This window comes from Amyelois transitella, chromosome Z (assembly GCF_032362555.1).
Source record: "Amyelois transitella isolate CPQ chromosome Z, ilAmyTran1.1, whole genome shotgun sequence".
Lineage (NCBI taxonomy): Eukaryota > Metazoa > Arthropoda > Insecta > Lepidoptera > Pyralidae > Amyelois > Amyelois transitella.
Genome location: NC_083535.1, coordinates 3,103,715 through 3,122,016, shown reverse-complemented (window position 1 = coordinate 3,122,016; position 18,302 = coordinate 3,103,715). Strand labels below are relative to the sequence as shown.

Sequence of the window (18,302 nt, the reverse complement as noted above, 5' to 3'; positions counted from 1 at the left end):
TATATTGTTTTTATTACAAAACCATAATCACTGTTAATAAAGTAATTAAAAACAAATACACTACACAATTTCTAAAGCGGATTAATGGTGTTGATATGAGGCCCTGGGTCCGCTTTCCAGCAACTCTCTTCAACTAATCCAGTCTTTGTCGGAGTTTCAAGTTTGTAAGAGGGGCTGTATGCACAAAAATCAGATAATTCGAATTTCTGTGCCGTATGTCTATTTGTCTACAAAAACAAAAGATGAAAGATTACATACAAGCTGTTGTTGACTGTATATCTAAATATCTCTCTAATCTTTAATATGGCCAAGTGCAAGATATACAATAGAGTTATTGCACGTTTATTTATCTTCATATATCTGAAATGAAGATTTCACTATTTCATAATTTTGAATAGCAAGGCTTGATAAACTCTAGATATTAAAATGCGCTTGATAACTCAGCCAAGGGTTTATTGAAGAATCTGTATGGAAAGACAAACAGCGTATTATCAATTGCTTTCACAGTTGAAGCTCGGGAATTGGTTATAACAGCATGAAAGTTAACATGCAGTTTTGTTAAGAATGTTAAGACAGGACGTCAATTTTCATGTTCATCATTCAACGATCTTCTTTAAAAATAGTGAAGCATGTTAGAAATTTAGGATTAACTTTGTGGCGGACTTCAATCAAGGAACATCTTGTACTAATTATGCAATATTGTTTCTACCGGCTTAGTTCTATATCGAAGTCGCGAATATTTACAATAGGCGATGCGTCTCATACTACCTGGTGTTGAGCGGCCCCTTAAGAGTCATCCTCACTATCATGATGCCGTGGTTTCATTGAATACATCCGAAGGCCCTTATGGTCACGGTGGTCGCAAGCAACCCCATGAAACATTTTGTAATTTTGAAACACATCTGCCTTCAAAGCAGAGAATTTGGGATCATATCTACGAAATTTAAATGGATATTATATTAAATTAAATTCACACACACAGACCTTTGTATAATTTCATTTAATCGAGAAAACTCCGTGATAAATGGATTTGTAACGAAGTACCAAACATTCTATATTATACCAAACACTATACATATATTAACCTAACAAATTCAATATAAATACTAAGGCTGGTCTGATAAATGAAACTGAATAAAATTTTAAACATTTCACAGTGAATTTTTTACAATATACGGCTAACTTCGTGGTCTAGCAAAAGAAACAAATGCAATTTTTACATTATTTATTTAGCTATCAGCAGCGTTTCACCGTAATATTATATTATTCCATATCAGTTACTGGTAAAATGTCTTGTAATAAAATATAATTAATGAAATTAAATAAAACTTTTTCTTAATCCTATGCATACATATTAAGTAGAGGTTGGTTTACACGGTGCGACGATTTTCATATAAAGGGACGCCCCGTATAAAACCGGCCATATTTTGCGTTCTCAAATGCCGCCCCCTCTACAAACACGTTTAGCTATTTATACAATCGTTATTGAGGCTAATTTATTATCGTTAAAGATAGACGTTAAGATTACATTACACTCAAATGTGATTTGTACAGAGATACATATTCAAAGAAAAGGAAACTTCGGCGAGGAAATATGTATAATACTTTAATCTTAAAACGTATTAGCACTTTAGGAAATACATAGTTTTCACGATCGTAATAATATAAAATAAAAAATCTAAATACACTAATAGACTTAGTCCATCAAATCTGCTTCATCCGACAAATCCTGGAACAAAAAGACATATAACAGTAAGAATATATAAAACAATAAATAAGAAAAAAAAACAAAGTAATTAGAATTCCAGTTCTTAATTGATACATCATCACTATCTGACCATCCCCATGAGAAAGTTAATATAACCCTGTTTCTAATATAGAGAGTGACGTTTGAATATAAATTAAGCTAGCCAAAATGCTTCGTGTTAGGTGCAAGGTAATGATTCAACGATACTACATACTATAGATGAATAGTTAATCATTAATCAAGAGGGTCGGCGGTTAATCGGTAAGGTATCGGTAAGGCTTAGTACGAAAAGGAGGGAGTACCCCGGACTCCTCTCCAGAATGGTGATGATGTAACCAGAACAAAGCCAGGAGCAAGAAATTAATCAATCGGTCAATCAAAAATGCCCCTTGACCTGACCTGGCGTCGTTGAAAGCAGAACTACTGAATTTATCCAAAGACTCGCTTAAGAAAAGCTTGAATGTGAAATTAATGAATAAAATAAATAAATATGTACGAGACTAATTACACAGTTTGAGCTACATACGAAGTGAGATCGACACTTGTGTGATGTTATCCAAAAATATAGCTATCTACTTGAGCCATAGGCCGGTTACCTCTTTCTCTTTCCTTAGTATACCGAAAAAAGAAAACAGAACATACTATAATGTTCACATTCAAATAATAAGAATCCTAATATACTATTACATACGTTACATAATAATTATTAACATGCTTTTTTGTATTTTATAAGTTATATGGTTAGGTTAATGATTGAAAGAGTCAGTAAACAAGTGGTTTAGGTAAGACTTATAAGCTACAGGATTCAGTGTGGTACATTACTTTTTTATGAGTTGAAATAAACATGAATATTAATAAATGCTCTAACGGGGAAATAATGTGAGGAAACATGCACAATCAGGCAAGTGGATGTGTAAACATGATCCAATATAAGTTAGATTTCCCTGCAAATGCAGCAGAGGTCAGACTTTAAGTCCAATTAACGATTGGCACTGGCGGGCCCTGGACTCATACAGAAGAAGATGCAAAAAAGCCAGGGGGCTGATAATCGAAGGTTAGATAGTTACTCGTACATCAGTGTAAGACCACTGTTTTGTAATGGGCGTCAGCTAATGAACTAATTTGGATATTCCGACGACAAGCAAGTCTATTACACACATGAAGGAAATTTGCTGGATTCGTGGCAAGTGGAAAGTTGTAGTATATGCCTACCATTCCGGAAAAGGGTCGTGGTTCTACGTATACACGTACTAACGTACCACGAAAGGTACAGAGTACCCTAATCTGACATGCTCGCATAAAAAGAGTAATGAAAATGAAGCGAAATACGCAATTATGGATCGTGGGATGTGGACAAATTTATGAACTCTGCTGACGCCTCTAGGAAAGAGGCGGGATTTTATATATTTATTTATGAAGGTACCACGTTCGATCAAAAGCACCCTAAACAGAAAAAAACTAATGAGTGTGGATATAGTATGCAAGGATCGTGACAATTGTTAATAAAATCTCTGCCTACGCCTCCCGGAAAGAGGATTTTATGCATGTATGTTATATATGTTACGTACCACACTATCGATGCTCGCCTCCAACTCAATTCCGTCTATCTCTCTCTCAATCTCTTCCATGATGTCGATCGCATCTTTGCTTTTAGAATTCTGTTGCGATGGCGCCTGGTGTGTCTTCTGTGCACTGTCCTCATCGGTCGGGGAAGAACTGCTATGAAATAAATATAATTAATACATATATAATGTAACAATAGGAATAAATTGGGCAGATCTAAGATATCCTGGCTTAGACGTCGCGAAAGATGATATGCCTGCTTGGACAATGGTTGTAAAACTCAGGACGCTGGAATATGGACAACGTGGAGATTGGTATATTGGAAAGCGGACCACGGGCAACGTTGCGGTGCGGTGTAAGGTGCAGCCAAAACACACAAATAGACGTAAGAGAGTATAGAGTCGGAAAAGCGTGTCTGTAAATTCTAGTACGACAGTTATCCAATTTTCAAACTTACTTTACAAATGCGTAAGTGACTTTGTTTGTTACCTATTCACAGTTAAACCACTGAACCGATCTGTACAAAATATTGCCCCTATATCCTTATCTGTTCTTAACACTATACGTATGTATAATGAGACATAGATTACTTTTCGTTTTGGTATAGTATAGTTCTCGTGGGATTGTTTGAATGGAGCTTATTCGCGCGGATGAAGCTGGGTGTAAAAGCTAGTTATTTATATGTGTTAGTTATGACAATTGCATATCAAGTTACCCTGCACAGAACTGACGTAATAAGAGCGAATTCTCAGTGAATTTGTGTAACTTTGTATGCTTTACACTGTACTTTTACTTTTAACAAGATCGGATCTTTATGTTTTATCACTATTGCATACAAGTTCTCACTTTTATGCCTATTGCAAGGAATAGAAACCTCTAGAAGGAACTAAAAATGGAAATGAGAGCGTTAAGGAGTATGATCGGTGTGAAATTGAGTGACCGGATAAGGAACAGCGTGATAAAGGAATGTTGTGATGTGAAAGAAGATGTAGTTACAGGAATAGAAAAAGAAATGTTACGATAGTTCGGTCATGTGGAGAGGATGAATGAAAGCAGGTTGACTAAGCAGATATAGGGAGAGTGAGAAGGCCTTGACGAATATCTAGATCAAATTAAGGACGTCCTGGTAAAGGGTCAGGTCAAGAGTACCCAAAACCACCGAGCTTGCATGAAGAGAGTTATGAATATGAATGATGCGAAGGAAGTATGCAGGAGATCGTGGCAAGTGGAAAGATGTAGTCTCTGCCTACCCCTCCGGGAAAAAGGCGTGATTTTATGTATGTATGTATGTAGAAGGAACCCACCTTGGTCCGTTTTCTAAGGATGATGTGCCGGGTGTGTACAAGCCTTGTTTGATAGCGTTCGCCATTTCTTCGGCTAGGTCGCGCTCTATGTTACAAGTTTTCGAGTCTGTGGGTAGGTTCGACATTTGGGACATGTGTTTGAAGCCGAATTCCCGCTGAAACCTCTCCAGTTCTAGGGATTCCTGGAATGGATATTAGATTATTAGTATATTGGCCGTTTTTTCTTTTACTATTTGGAAAAACAGTTTCGTAACAGATTCAAATACTAATGAAAAATGCTGAGATATGTACGACTATTTTTCAGTTATTCTTTTTAGTGCTTAATTTTAGTGCAATACTTAATTCCAGCATGAATTTCCAAAGTCGATCTATACGCTAAATTAGTTTTTTGTGTCGACAATGGGTTGAAACATAATATATCAGTCTTCTTTCTTACCTATGATTTGTTCACATATTTACAGCTAGCACTTATCTGTGGATTTAAGTGGAGCGACCACTTAAAACTCCATCTCTTTTTATTTTATGAATAATAATTTAACTCTTACTGTTTGACTGGTTCAGTTTGTGAAAAGACGAGACACTGTACAACACTCACCGCAAACTCTGGGAACAAATTCTCGTACTGTTCGGGGTCGGCCAGCGACTGGCCAGATTTAGTGTTCTTCGCGCTGACAGATTGCCGCCATTGTTTCACTACGTCGCACATCTTCGATGGAATGTATGATCTGTTGAAAGATTATATACATACATATAATCACGGGTAAAGAAAGCCAAAAGTCTTGAAAAGACTGACAGGAAAAATTATACTTTCTCTTCTACACAAAAAGATACACTTTATCTTTTAAAATATCTTGTGTGAACGGGAGTAGTAATTTTAGTTAAACGCTTAAAAATTCTTCAGAGAGGGGACATGCCATGGGAATGAAAGGAAATTAAGTGACCTGGCAAAGAAGGCAGCTTCGGGCAGCTTATCTCTCTTGATGAGCAAGTTGAGACACTCGTCCAACTCGTTCAGTGTGAAGTATGAGAGGAACGCGATGTTGTCGTCCCCTTGCTCGGCCGACAGCCGCGCCACTTCTTGCAGTAACTGTTTGTCACCTGTGGAAAAGATAAAATTTATTTAATGTTGAAATTTGAGATTGAAAGTGGTGGCTTATTTGTTCTATATTATCTTTCTGGTATGATACTAATAATTACTACCCCAACCCAAAGCAAAGGATTTTGCCAAAGATAGGTGCATAGTCGAAACAGATTTCATTGCCAAATATATCGTTCCAGAACCAGATTTGACCACAAATAACAACAAAACAAATTCAAACCTCCAAAACCCCAACTGGCCACAAACAAAAAAAAAACAATTTCAAATTCCGAACTCACCGGTACTGGCCGCAAACAGCAACAGCGCGCTATAATCCTGCGCGCTTTGGTAACACAGTTTGGTCAGTTCGGTGTCGGCAGCCGCCGCGGCCGCTGACCCCAGTCGCGACCACCTCGCGGCCGATGACCTCGACGGTGCTCCTTCGGCCAGGGCGGCTTCTTCGGCGAGTTGTTTCGCACGGTGTAACTCGCCGAGGGAGAGCGCTAGCTCGAATTGGTGCTCCGGTTCTGTGGATACGGCTAACGCTTGTTGCTTGAAACCCTGCAAGGAATTTTCAGAAGTTCAAGAATCAGGCAGAAGTTAAAAGAATGCAAACAGTAGTAGGTTTGAACCTAACCGTATTCGTAGTGTTAAAAGATGTCATTGAACAATACATACACATAATAGTTGCCCTGATGTCTCAGGTGACTCTCGCAACTTTGATTGAAATATGTCGTGAGGAGTCGTAAAATTTTGATTCTATATAGCAATACTCAGTGATCTTTGCGTGTGTGGTCCAGCCTTCCCTTTTCGACATATCTGTGTCCGACATATGTGTGTATCTCCACTTTGTCCTATCATTTTCATCTACTTACTAAACCATACCACATATTCACCATGTATTTGAACACACATACCTGTTTCTCAAGGAAATGCGCGACTCTAGTACGGTGGTCGTGCGGTATGGTCGGCAGTACCCGGTCGGCCGTCTCGAAGTCGCCGCGCATCACCGCCGTCTGATACTCGAGTACCGACAGCAAGAGAGAGTAGGACACGATGTTCAGCTCTTTGTCGTTTAGGTACAGTCTGTGAAGATAAGATACTCGTAAAAATGTTACTTGTTTCGTACAACTATGATCTGTAATGTGTTATTATGTTAGTGTGATTGTGGAGATTGTAATTATGAGGGATAAGCATCAGGTTTTCTTTATTTAATTGTTGCAGTGGCCAAAGATATTTCCTCATTTACAAACAAAGATTCCATATAGACATGTGCAAAAATTTACAGAATCTCAAACAGAGCCATACCTGTTTTCCTTTGCCACGTATCCCAGGATATACATGGTGTGGTCGAGATGCGATATCGTGACGATCTCGCCACCGACGTAGTAATTTATCCTGTTCACGGAGTTCGTGTAGATGAAACAGTCGCCGACCCAAAGACCGGTCTTCACTGTCTCGTTCACTTCTCCAACCACCTGTTAGGATTAAGATTTACATATATGGCTTTTACTTTCTGCATTAACATACATGCTATGGGCCGGGCAGTCACGGTTCCGCGTCCGCCGCCGAGACATAAGGTATATAGGTATAATAGCTGTCCTAACCGCACGCATTTGTTCTTGTCGAGAAATAAACAAGCTTCAATCTCTTGTTTTTTTTATGCAAGCCGATATACGAGAGCTGTTTTCGTATTTGACTGATCTTCAACATCGCACCCTTTCTTTACTCACAACGCAACAAGTTTTCTATAGTGTCAATTAAGTCCAGAATCCAAGGCGTAAAAACCATAATTCAAACCTGGGACTAGTTCACAGCAAAGAAAGTTACCTCTTTGCCCAAGAGGCTTGCCTGGTTGACTTTTCTTTTATTTATAAATAGCATAACATATTATCTACACACCTCAAAGGCGTCCTCAATGCCGTCCTCGGAAATGTTGGAGTTGGTTTCCCGAGCGCGGGTCACCACGGCCGCGTTGTATTTGAGCACGAAGTAAGAGTCGTCTGTCGCCAGACAAACCAGGTTGCCGCTTTCCGACCAGTAAACGTGGCGTGGCTGGATCTCGATACTAGAAATAGATGGAGAAATACTCGGTTAAACACGCATTGTAAACTACAGCTTCGGTACAAGATAATCCGTTTAAAAGATATTTCAAAGTGTTCTTGAAGTTCGAATCCTACCGGCTTTGTGCCTACCAGAGACAATATACATTCATTGGAAACCGATGTCCATATTGTGAGGAAAACCATCGTGTGGCAACCTGCACATTCTGACATCTAGATGTGTAGCCATGATCTAAGCTGAGCTACAGGAGTCGTTTCATGTTAAATACGGAATTCTTGATTGAAGCACTCTTAAAGAGACTACTGGAAAGCAAATGGGACTAACGGCAGTAAACATTTGTATATTTGACTTCCAACGCGATTAACCTGTTTTTTGCGGGTGGACCCAAATATTCATATTTACAGATATATGTATATAGGACATTCAATAACAAAACATTCGCGACTATTTTCCAAAAAAAAAATAAAATTCGCTTAAATTTAGATATGGCAAAGTAATGTGTTCAGTATTCTGTTTTAATTTTTTATAAATTAATCATAATCATTTATTCCTTCAATATGGTACCTCACAAACTATTCAACATGGCTAATTTTTTTCACAAAAAAGCTTTTATTTTATATCATTATCGGTGTATGTTTGCTGAGATCAGACGGGTTGCTTCGTGTAAAAACCTGCATCAATCACGTCCTTATCCCTTGCGGGGCAGAGTAACGACTGATAAGCCACGTTCAGCTTTTAGTCTTAATGATAGAATTGAGATTTTTATAGTGACAGGTTGCTAGCCCATCGCCTATCCTAGTATGTTAATGCCTATCTCTTAGTCGGCTTTTATAACATTCGTGGGAAAGAGATGGATTAGTCATATTCTTTTTTATATTGGTGCCGAAAACCACACGGCACTGGGTAAAAACCTGACCTAACCAATGCAGGATCATGGTCAAAAAAACAATAGCTTACGCACATAAGCTTCAAAATGCGTGAAATGCTATATCTTAATAAAAATAAATCATCTTCTTAGCCAACTGTCATTAAAATTTGGCACACAGGAGTACTGAGAATAAGCAAGTAAGAAAAAAACCTTTCATCCGGGAAAAAGTACTGTTCACATGAGATTTTCAATAAAAAAACAACGTAGAAGCGGACACGCGAGAAAAGCTACAAAGCGATATTGTTTGGGTAAACATTCGCCGTGCTCATATGAACTCGCATTGCAGCATTCGCAACGGCTGACTTTAGTACAACTCATGAATAAAGCAACAACATTAATTGAAATAAAGTGATTCTTTAGCGCTTCGTTTGCGATTCATGAATGTTAGATCTGAGTAATGTAGCTTCGTGACAACTAATATCTTTCAACTGTTCAGTAGTTTTTAAATTTGTCATGAATATAAATTTAAGAAATGTACAAAAAAGCTTAGGTTAGACATCCAAAATCATTATCATTCTGGCGTTAGTCCCAGTGTGCCGTTGCTCTTTCGAGCGGTTTCGCCTGCGTCCTCCATCTTGGATCGAGAAAGTCAGGTTTGACTCCCATCTGAGCTTCGCAAGCTTTGAAGGGTTTAAACTAAGCCCATATTCGATCATGCTTCGTGCATGCATCTGCTCATCAAGTTGCCTGAACGCAGGTTTTCTCACCATGTGAGCAGCGACATCCGAAATATGTTTCCCTTAATTTTTGCTACAATTTAAACCTTTCCATCCTTACATATTAAACCAATAACGACCCGCCCCGGCTTGGCACCGGCAGAATTAAATGATATAAACCTTCCTTAGAAAATTTTGCAACATTTCAAACAAAATCCGTTCAAATCTTTCCAAGATTAGCGCATACATGCAGAAATGTAGTGATGGTGTGCCGGATAAAAATACAAACTTAAAACATGATCCTCCTTCTAGCACATTCGTGTAAATAAAATAAACAATAAATAGTCGCAGAAGCATAATATATAAAACATCCGCAAAGCGCTCCAATAACAACATACATACAGCTCGCAATAAATTCTAAGCTTATGTCGTAAGTGCTAAGGACACAAAAAAAGCAAATATTGGTTTATTAAGATAACCAATACTTTCTACATCTAGAGACAGTGAAAAACAGTACAGTACAGTAATATTTGCCCACACTGGGAATCGAACCCGAAAAACGAGTAACGGTATTATAAGTAGTACCCATGGCTTCAGACATACTGATAACAGTTTTGTGTAAAGTTGAAATCTAATTTATTTTCTTATATTAGATTTTATACTGTTTTGTACATAGCCAGACTCAAATATATAAAAAATGAAAGAGGCTCTAAGATTGAGTATTTGAGTTAATTACAACGAAACACCCTTACACACATTTTGAATTCGCAAAAGCAAATTTAGCCTACTAAAAACAATGAAATAACACATTATTTATTATCACCTACACAAAGGTTCTCTGCTTAACCCAATGGTAGTCCGTTAGATAATGCTATTAGAATTTATGTCTATTGTACTTTAAAATTGTAACTGTTATAGTAAAGTATAAAACATATGTAAAAAAAATCACATAAATAATAAAAATTAGTGGATATGAACACACCCCACACAAATATGTGGATATGAATTTATCGCAGCCAATAAAAATATATATGTCATTTAGAATTATGTATATATTTACCGTCTTATCAGCTCCAAGTGTTCCCAGTCGTAGAAGGAGAATGCCACTCCGCTGATAGATTTCACGCCCAGCATGAAGCCACCGAATATACCTAAGAAAATAAAACAAAATTTAAAATATATTTGTGATGTACTAAGACATTAATTGGTAAAATGTTAATGGTTGGTGCCGCATTGTTTATGTTTAACATGTTATACAGTCATATTCCGTTTATACATAAAATTCCCTTTATTAGGGATGTCTTTATCATCTTCCAAAAGAAATGGACACTTACCTTCAGCTCCATACTCCGGCTTGAAACTCTTTCTCTCCTTGAAATTCTTGAACACTTTCACAGTACTGGAGTTCTCCAAGGTCGCGTATTCCGAACTGTCGAAGGCCCAGACGAACTCCTGCGCAGTCCCAAACGCCTTGTTCCTAAGCGCCATAGCTGTGTAGATGATAAATTCTCCGTCGCCGCAAACTACGACGAATCTACCGTTGGGGTTGTGTGCGATCGTCTGTGGGTAAATCTCGCAGGAACCCATGTCTTTGGCCACCACTGGCACGCGCTCGCCATCTTTTATTTCTGTACCTGATGAAGATAACATAAGGTTTAATTATTTTTGTCTCATAAGGTCAGGTTTGTAGATATGAGCCTATTGTTCTTATAAGTAGTTATACTTTCTTTGCGCAATATAAATATGCACAAAATATTTTTCAAATACTAAAAAAATTATGACTTATGGATATAAATTAATCAATTAAGTCAAGTCCTAAAATTTAAGGAAGAAAACCCATCAGCATCTAATTTTATTGATGAGGAATGCTTTATCACAAGTCTAGTTTTATAAATGCTTCGATGGTTTTCTAAGTGTTAACAAAACTACGGGTTACCCTCAGGCAGAGCCTTCAAGTTGACTTGCTGCATCTCGGAATGTTTCGCCCAGATGATTTTGCCTCCGTTCACGTCCATAGAAATGGCGGGCTCCTCTCTGCCCACTTTGATCATTATGGTCCCCTCGTCGTAACTATTGAAGAAAATTTTAATTGTATAAAAATATAGATTGCATGAACAGTTATGAATGTGGAGGAAGCGAAAGGAGTATTCAGGGGTCGTGGCTCGGTAGATGTGACTCTGTCTAACCCCCCAGGAATGTGGCGTAATTTGATGTATGTATAAATGTTAAAAATATATCGGAAATGAAAAAAAAACTTTCTCTCGTCTTTTCGTGCCCTGTGTTAGAAGATTTTATGTTTGTTCATTACAAACAAAATATATCTTAGTTTTTATAATATTAGTATTATTAGTCGTTTTTACCGAAAACATCCCTTTACCAGTTTATCATAATGATACCATGGACGTTGTATAACGTGAAACTGCTATCAAACTAACTATTTCCGGTCCAAGTATCACGAAGCGGCAATGACTTTGAATGTTTGCCACTGCTGATGCGAAGACATCTGTACTTTTAATTTGAAATGAAGTCTCGCATGTGTTATTCTCATATCAGACATTATTTTTTACCGATGTAGGTACATCTTATTGTTAAGAGGAAAATAAATAAGTATGTGTGTTTGTTTGTAAATTCCTTAGTTACTAGAGAATACCAAAAAAAAAAATATTGAGTCAAGTTACCTGCCTAAAATAGACTAATATGTTGTATGTTATACTTGTTAACAATAAACGAAGCTACATTAACGCCGACATGAAAAATATCACAGAAAACTCTCTAAACAATGGTCACCGCTGGAACAATAACACATGACAGTAACACTTACCCAATAGCAACATTGTTGGAACCGTGCATAGAGGAAATGGTCCACACCCTTTCGAAACCGTAGTTTAGGGACGATTCGAGCCTGTAAGTGCCCGCGTGCCATATCCTGATGGTACCGTCTTCGGAGCCGGTCAACAAGATCGGCAGCTCGGGGTGGAATGACACGGCGGAGACGTTTTGATTGTGACCTGGGAAATGGGAGATAAATGTTATTGGAATACTTAAGGCACAGGCAAGTATGGGTTATTAGAAAAGTATAGGAGCATATATACACATACATATACATTGTCTAGAACAGACTGAAAGGCCACATTCAACTGTTTGGCTAAATGATAGAATTTAGATGCAAATAGTGACAGGTTTTTAATCGCCTAAAAAAATAATCCCAATTTTATAATTCTATGTCTTGGTCACCTTTTACGATATCCGCGGGAAAGAGATGGAATGGTCCTATTTTTTTTTTTTTTTATTGATGCCGGGAACCACGCTGCACAAAATGCGCCAATTAATTAATGCAAGAACATTCAAATTTCTAAGGCGGAATTTGTACCAGAAGCGTCCATGGGCCCGGGGTTCGCCTATGATCATGATCTAAGAATGAGAATTATTAAGAGCCCGTGATATGTTTCAGCTCAACAACCATCAAACGCAATATCTTCCGATAAACTTTATGAGATAAATATGTATTAAATATCATGTTCTTAGGTAATAAACTGAGAAAAACTCCAAAACTAACACATGTTTACATGAAAAAATAATTTACATTGTACTTCAACGAATCCATTCAACGAATGAACTTAGAATACCTTCCAAGGTCTGGACACAGGTCTTGTTCTGGTAGTCCCATATTTTGACGAGGCGGTCATCTGCACCACTTATGAGGTAAGGTTTGTCGCCTCCGTGGTAGTAGTCGACGCAGTTGACCCCCTTCTCGTGACCTTCTAGTGTGAAGTTTGAGATTGACGAACCGAGCTGCCACACCTGGAAATAATAGCATATTGCACAGGTCTTCTCAAAGGACCGTATTGCTGATGGTAAATAATGAAAAGAATGCATAAAGTTACAAGTCTCAATTCGTATCTCGATTACATACAATGAGCAGAAAGTATTGGTTCATTTAGCTAAAAATTTACCAGCATTTATGTTACTCTTCACCAGAAAATTGAAGGATTGTTTTGCTAACTTGGTCTCTGATACTCTATTCTCTATCATCATTATCGCCTCACTAGAAGCAAAGCTGTAAAGGCTTTAGAACACAAACAAAAACCAATGTGAAGATTTGTACTATAACAACTTAAAGAGTCAGTAGCATTACACATTGAGAAGTGGGCGTAAGGGTGTAAGGTGTTCTACATAAAAAAAAGATAAAAGCATAGATATTATTGTTTTTGTAAATGTATTATGTAATAATTTTCAGAGACAACGACTAGCATAAAATTAGTAAGCATAAAGTTTCCATGACATACCTTGACGGTAGTGTCAAGACTGGCGCTGGCGAAGGTGTTGTTGTCTTTCGGGTTGATGACGATCTGCATCACGTAGTGGGTGTGGCCCTCGAACACCTGCTGGCACGCCCAGTTGCGGTCCCAGTTCCAAAGCTTTATCAGGAGATCATCTGACAACAACCATAATGTATTTGAAAATCATTCTCCCTTGTGTAAACGGTGTTACATAGTTTTACCATCACAAGATTTTAAAGTTTCATTGAACCTAGTAGCAATCCTAACTTTTATACTTAAGAGCTATTGAAATTTTATCACATTAATTTCTCTGTAGTTAAATTATGGTCTGGATTTAAGTGTTTCATAGGTTACAACTGGCAGCTTTTTTGAACCAAGCTCAAACCTAAAAGCAGTTGATCAACAAGTTTCCTCCATTTCTGACACACCAAAATTTTGGCTTCTCTGGAATTTGTTCCCAAATAGGATATAAACAACAAAAACACACTAAATGTCCAACATTAAATCACAGACAATACAACACAAAGTCACTTACCGCTGCTAGTTAAAATGTAGGGTTGCGTAGGATGCACAGCGATGCTCCTGACGTAGTCTGAGTGAGCCTCGAACGAGTGCACCCTCTCCAGAGTGTTGTAGTTAAACACCCGGATCTGCATGTCATCTGAACCTGTGATAACCCAGTTCTTCCTGGGGACGAACTTTGCAGCTCTCACGGGCAGATCGCATACCTGAATGACAGAAATCATGGTAATATTCTTTTTCTTGCTGGCATTAACCAAGTTAACATCCTCACCTCTAGAGAGAAGGCCAAGATGCGTCTTTTGCCCATGATTAGAATCATTGGGTGGAATCAGAACTCATGATGATATTGTGCTAATTTTTTTTATAAAAAATGTTAGATAGATCTTTTAAATATCCCAAATCACATCTTTCAAGTTTTAGCCAGTGTGGTTAAGTGTGAATTTATTGCAATTGCAAGATATGCAATTTGTGATAATATTGTGTAATGTGTTAAGATTTTGAATTCCGGCACCCTATAAAGAATATCACAAAGATAAAGAAGAAGTAGAAAATGACTTCCTTTTTTGTTTCTAAAATCAAGTATGCAGACATGGAAAAGTGTGAGAAGAGAAATATGGTAGTGATTGATATCACAATACAAATTCTATAAAATATTTATTAATTTGTAATTCTAAAAAGTAATAGTAAGAAAATATTTTATACTCATGGGTGATTTCAGAGACACATGTAACATAATAGCATTTTTCAAATATAAAAGTCAAGTAATCTTTCTTTATATACCTAAGTTTTTTTTACTCAGGAAATAATAAGGAACAGATAATTAAACAGATTCTGCTAGAAAGGGGCCTCTAACACACAATCAATTGTTTTTTTTTTTTTGTAACTTAACTGCCTGACTATCAAACAAATTAATAAATTAAACTAAACAGTTGACTATGAATGTTTTAGGTAGACTGGTAAATTTAACAAATAAAGCTTCAAAAGAAAATCACCTATTGTTGGTAACAAGTTTATTTGGCATTTAATAATGTGTTGTGTTTTATATCAACATACTTTACACATAATTTAGTTCATTCACTCTCTTTCTTTTTGTGGTTGTAGCATTTTATTATATTTTTTTAATATTTTATTTTATTTTCATTACATTGCATCACATCCCATTGGTAACCATACCAATGTGATGTGATGTACAAATTGAATGAAAATAAAATAATAACAGCATATATGATGTTATTATTGTCATTGTAATAATTGTTTACTTCTATTACATTGCCATATACTGTTATGATCAATTTAAACTTGAATAAATTGAAAAATTTTTACTCACTTCTGACTGACTTAATGAAGAAGGCAAATGGCTGAACAGGTTTAAATCAATTATTTAATGGGTGTCTACAAAAGCATAGCACAACTCAGGTTGCATTTGAAAATGCTATTGATTTTTAAATATAAGGTATTAAATAGACATCTCATAATACCTTTAAAATTATTATCCAATAAGATTTTTACATGATGAACAGTTATTACCATTGACTTATGAAATAAGTACAAATTCAAAAATTATAATGCAATAAAATTACTTTACTGCATAATATATGTACCCATAATATTTGATTATGAAATTATACTTACTTGTTTTTGTTTGTGCCTTGTATATTTTTTTAACAACTAGTATTTATTCCTTTAACTTATCAGCAATATTTAGTGTCATTGTCAGACATAATTTCATACCAGATTGTGTAACTATTACACCAAAGAGCACTTCAATTACAAATATGCAAAGAACATATGAGATTTGACTGGTATACAAGAGGGATGTAAAGGAAATTGATAAGACCAAATAAAGGTCTTGACAAGTGTAATTTTATGACTCTGAATAAGGGTCATATTTATACGCAAGATGGATTTACCTCGAATCTTTTGATCTGTGTGTGAGTCTCGTAGTTCCATATGTTCACGTCTCCGTTGTACAAGGAGCAGAGAACCCATGTCTCGGTTGGATGCTGGTCCACGCATTTGACTCGGTCAGACCTCGCGGTTAACTTCCTCTTGGTGTCCAGTCTCAACGGCTTCGGAAACATAAGAACACAACGTATTAGAAACACTAAACAACACTCTAATCTTATGAGACGTGTAGAAATTACATGGACAGAATGCCGACATGAATGATGACACACTGCTGCCAAGCCAGCAAATACGTTGTTAGGACTTATCTAATACTTGCAGATACGTGAACTCATTTCGACAATAATATTTATGTAGATTTTCAATGATTCTTACCATTTTTAAATGTTAAAACATGAAAAATTGTCATGCAGAAACAGTAGAACTGTGGATGTTTGACAGGGTGGGTGGACGTGTCACCGTAATTTTTTTAATACTTTTGCGTTCGGATTCACGGCTGCAACAGTACTTTTATCGGTAAATCGGTTTTAATTTTTTTCAAATATTGCTTATTTGACAACATAACAATACACAAACAAAGAACTATGCTATAATTATGAGCTGTAAATTTTAAGATAAACTTATCTTGGACACATTAGACCATAAATTGAGAATTCATGAAGTCAAGTTAAAATTATCGGTAAAATGGGAAAATATACAACACTAGTATTGTCAAATCAAAATAAACAATGACAGCTCGGTGGGTCAATGGCTCTCAAACTTCCCAACGTCAATATAATAAAAATTTTACTTTTTTAGATACTTATGTATTTTTAAAATGAGCACGTATAGGAACAGTAGATTTTGATCAAAATTTTTAATATAATTAACATTAGGACTTTTTATTGTAAAAAATATGATAATCATATCATCATTACCTTTTGGAGATTTCTTATTTGTTACTTTTTTACCTACCCGTAGCTCTTCCCGTACTAATTCCGTAGAGTTTCAGAAAATTGCACATGTACATATGTTTAAACTCTGGTAATCAACAATAGTCTTACAAAATTTCCACAAAATTGGTGCTATAGCGGGAAATAACAGATAGAATTTCGGTCAAGTAAATCTTGTTTTTGTTTATTCGTAACAAACAAGGAAATAAATATAGTTAAATCATTTTTGGGTTTTGTATGTACCTGAAAGGTAAAAACTATTACCCTATTACTAAGCCCTCGCTGTCTGTCCATCTTTGTATCTGTGTAAAAAAAGAAATACTAAACATTTTCAATATTTATAGGGTGCAATAAATATGATATTTTCCTATTTTTTTCTCAATATTAATAACGGCAACAGTTTAGACACTTGAAATTTTCACAGTATACCTATTAACTTGTATATTACCTTTTAAAATAAATAATTAAATAAAAAAAAAGTTATTATTAGAGGAGAGCTCCCATACAACACACATAGTTTTAAAGCATTTTTTGGTAAATTTTAACAAAGTGTCTGACACTTGGCCGGTTCATTATATTTATATGGGTTGATTAGTATAGATATGGATGAAAGCTGCGGACTTGAGATTTTTTTGTAGTACATGACAATTCTATGCAAAAGAGAAATGTGGGCCTCATAGAAAGTGAATGATAAATTTAAGTGCACACTTAGCCCATTACAAATTTAAATTTTGTAGATTTAGTAAGATTTTGTATTTGTCAATTGAGGTCTCTTTGTTTTTGTAATGAATTATAAATAATTTGTTCCTCCGCTTATTCTACACATAGGTACGCTTTGAAAGCGGTGACTTTGTATCCAATTTTAAAAATAAATCTTTCTGGCCATTGTCCCGGTTGCATCTTCACCACTCTGCAGAGCAACCCGAGGTAATATCTTGATTGGTGAGTCAGGTTTTTACACGAAGCGACTCCCGTCTGACCTAACCCGTATTGGATCATATGGTTACACATCTAGTTCCCTGAGGGTGCAGATTTCTTCACGATGTTTTCCCTCACCTTAAGAGCATAGGTTGGTTATCAAACTAATAAACTAATGTACATAATTTCGAAAATAGTCATTGGTACATGGCCGCGGTGGGATTCGAACCGGTGCCACCGATTCGACCACCGACGTTCTGAAGCGAAGCGAAGTCGCCTGCAAAAGCCAAAATACCTCTCTAGTGGTTAAAACTTTAAATATTAATACCTGGGCCATCTAATACTGTGGATGGTATGACACATGGCATGGCATAGAACAAACTCATTACATTTAAGTCAGTTGCA

The 18,302-nt window shown here is 36.4% G+C and overlaps 1 protein-coding gene across 3 annotated transcripts; it reads right to left on the bottom strand.

Moving 5' to 3' along the window:
* Positions 1-981: 981 nt before the first annotated feature.
* Positions 982-16,569, bottom strand: LOC106130617 (coatomer subunit beta'). 3 transcript variants are annotated; one of them, XM_060953611.1, is made up of 18 exons: positions 16,423-16,569; positions 16,053-16,211; positions 14,156-14,348; positions 13,627-13,775; positions 12,967-13,141; positions 12,162-12,348; positions 11,277-11,410; positions 10,675-10,974; positions 10,401-10,491; positions 7,595-7,760; positions 7,001-7,170; positions 6,610-6,778; positions 5,992-6,253; positions 5,556-5,712; positions 5,210-5,339; positions 4,615-4,796; positions 3,316-3,466; positions 982-1,729 (listed from the first exon to the last, which is right to left on the bottom strand). In XM_060953611.1, exons 1-18 carry the CDS (start codon positions 16,423-16,425, stop codon positions 1,697-1,699), a joined length of 2,811 nt encoding a protein of 936 aa, XP_060809594.1. In that variant the 5' UTR covers positions 16,426-16,569; the 3' UTR covers positions 982-1,696. The 3 variants fall into 3 exon arrangements, with proteins under 3 accessions (XP_060809594.1, XP_060809592.1, XP_060809593.1); XM_060953609.1 differs by lacking the exon at positions 16,423-16,569 and having other exon boundaries at positions 16,053-16,223; XM_060953610.1 differs by lacking the exon at positions 16,423-16,569 and having other exon boundaries at positions 3,316-3,463; positions 16,053-16,223.
* Positions 16,570-18,302: the final 1,733 nt, after the last annotated feature.

Bases quoted from the DNA above. Each gene is read 5' to 3' on its own strand.
- LOC106130617 (XM_060953609.1), bottom strand. From the start codon at position 16,223: ATGTTTCCGAAGCCGTTGAGACTGGACACCAAGAGGAAGTTAACCGCG. The intron at 14,349-16,052 runs GTAAATCCATCT...TCTGTCATTCAG, and splicing joins CACAGATCAAAAGATTCGAG to GTATGCGATCTGCCCGTGAG. The intron at 13,776-14,155 runs GTAAGTGACTTT...GGTTGTTGTCAG, and splicing joins CTACATTTTAACTAGCAGCG to ATGATCTCCTGATAAAGCTT.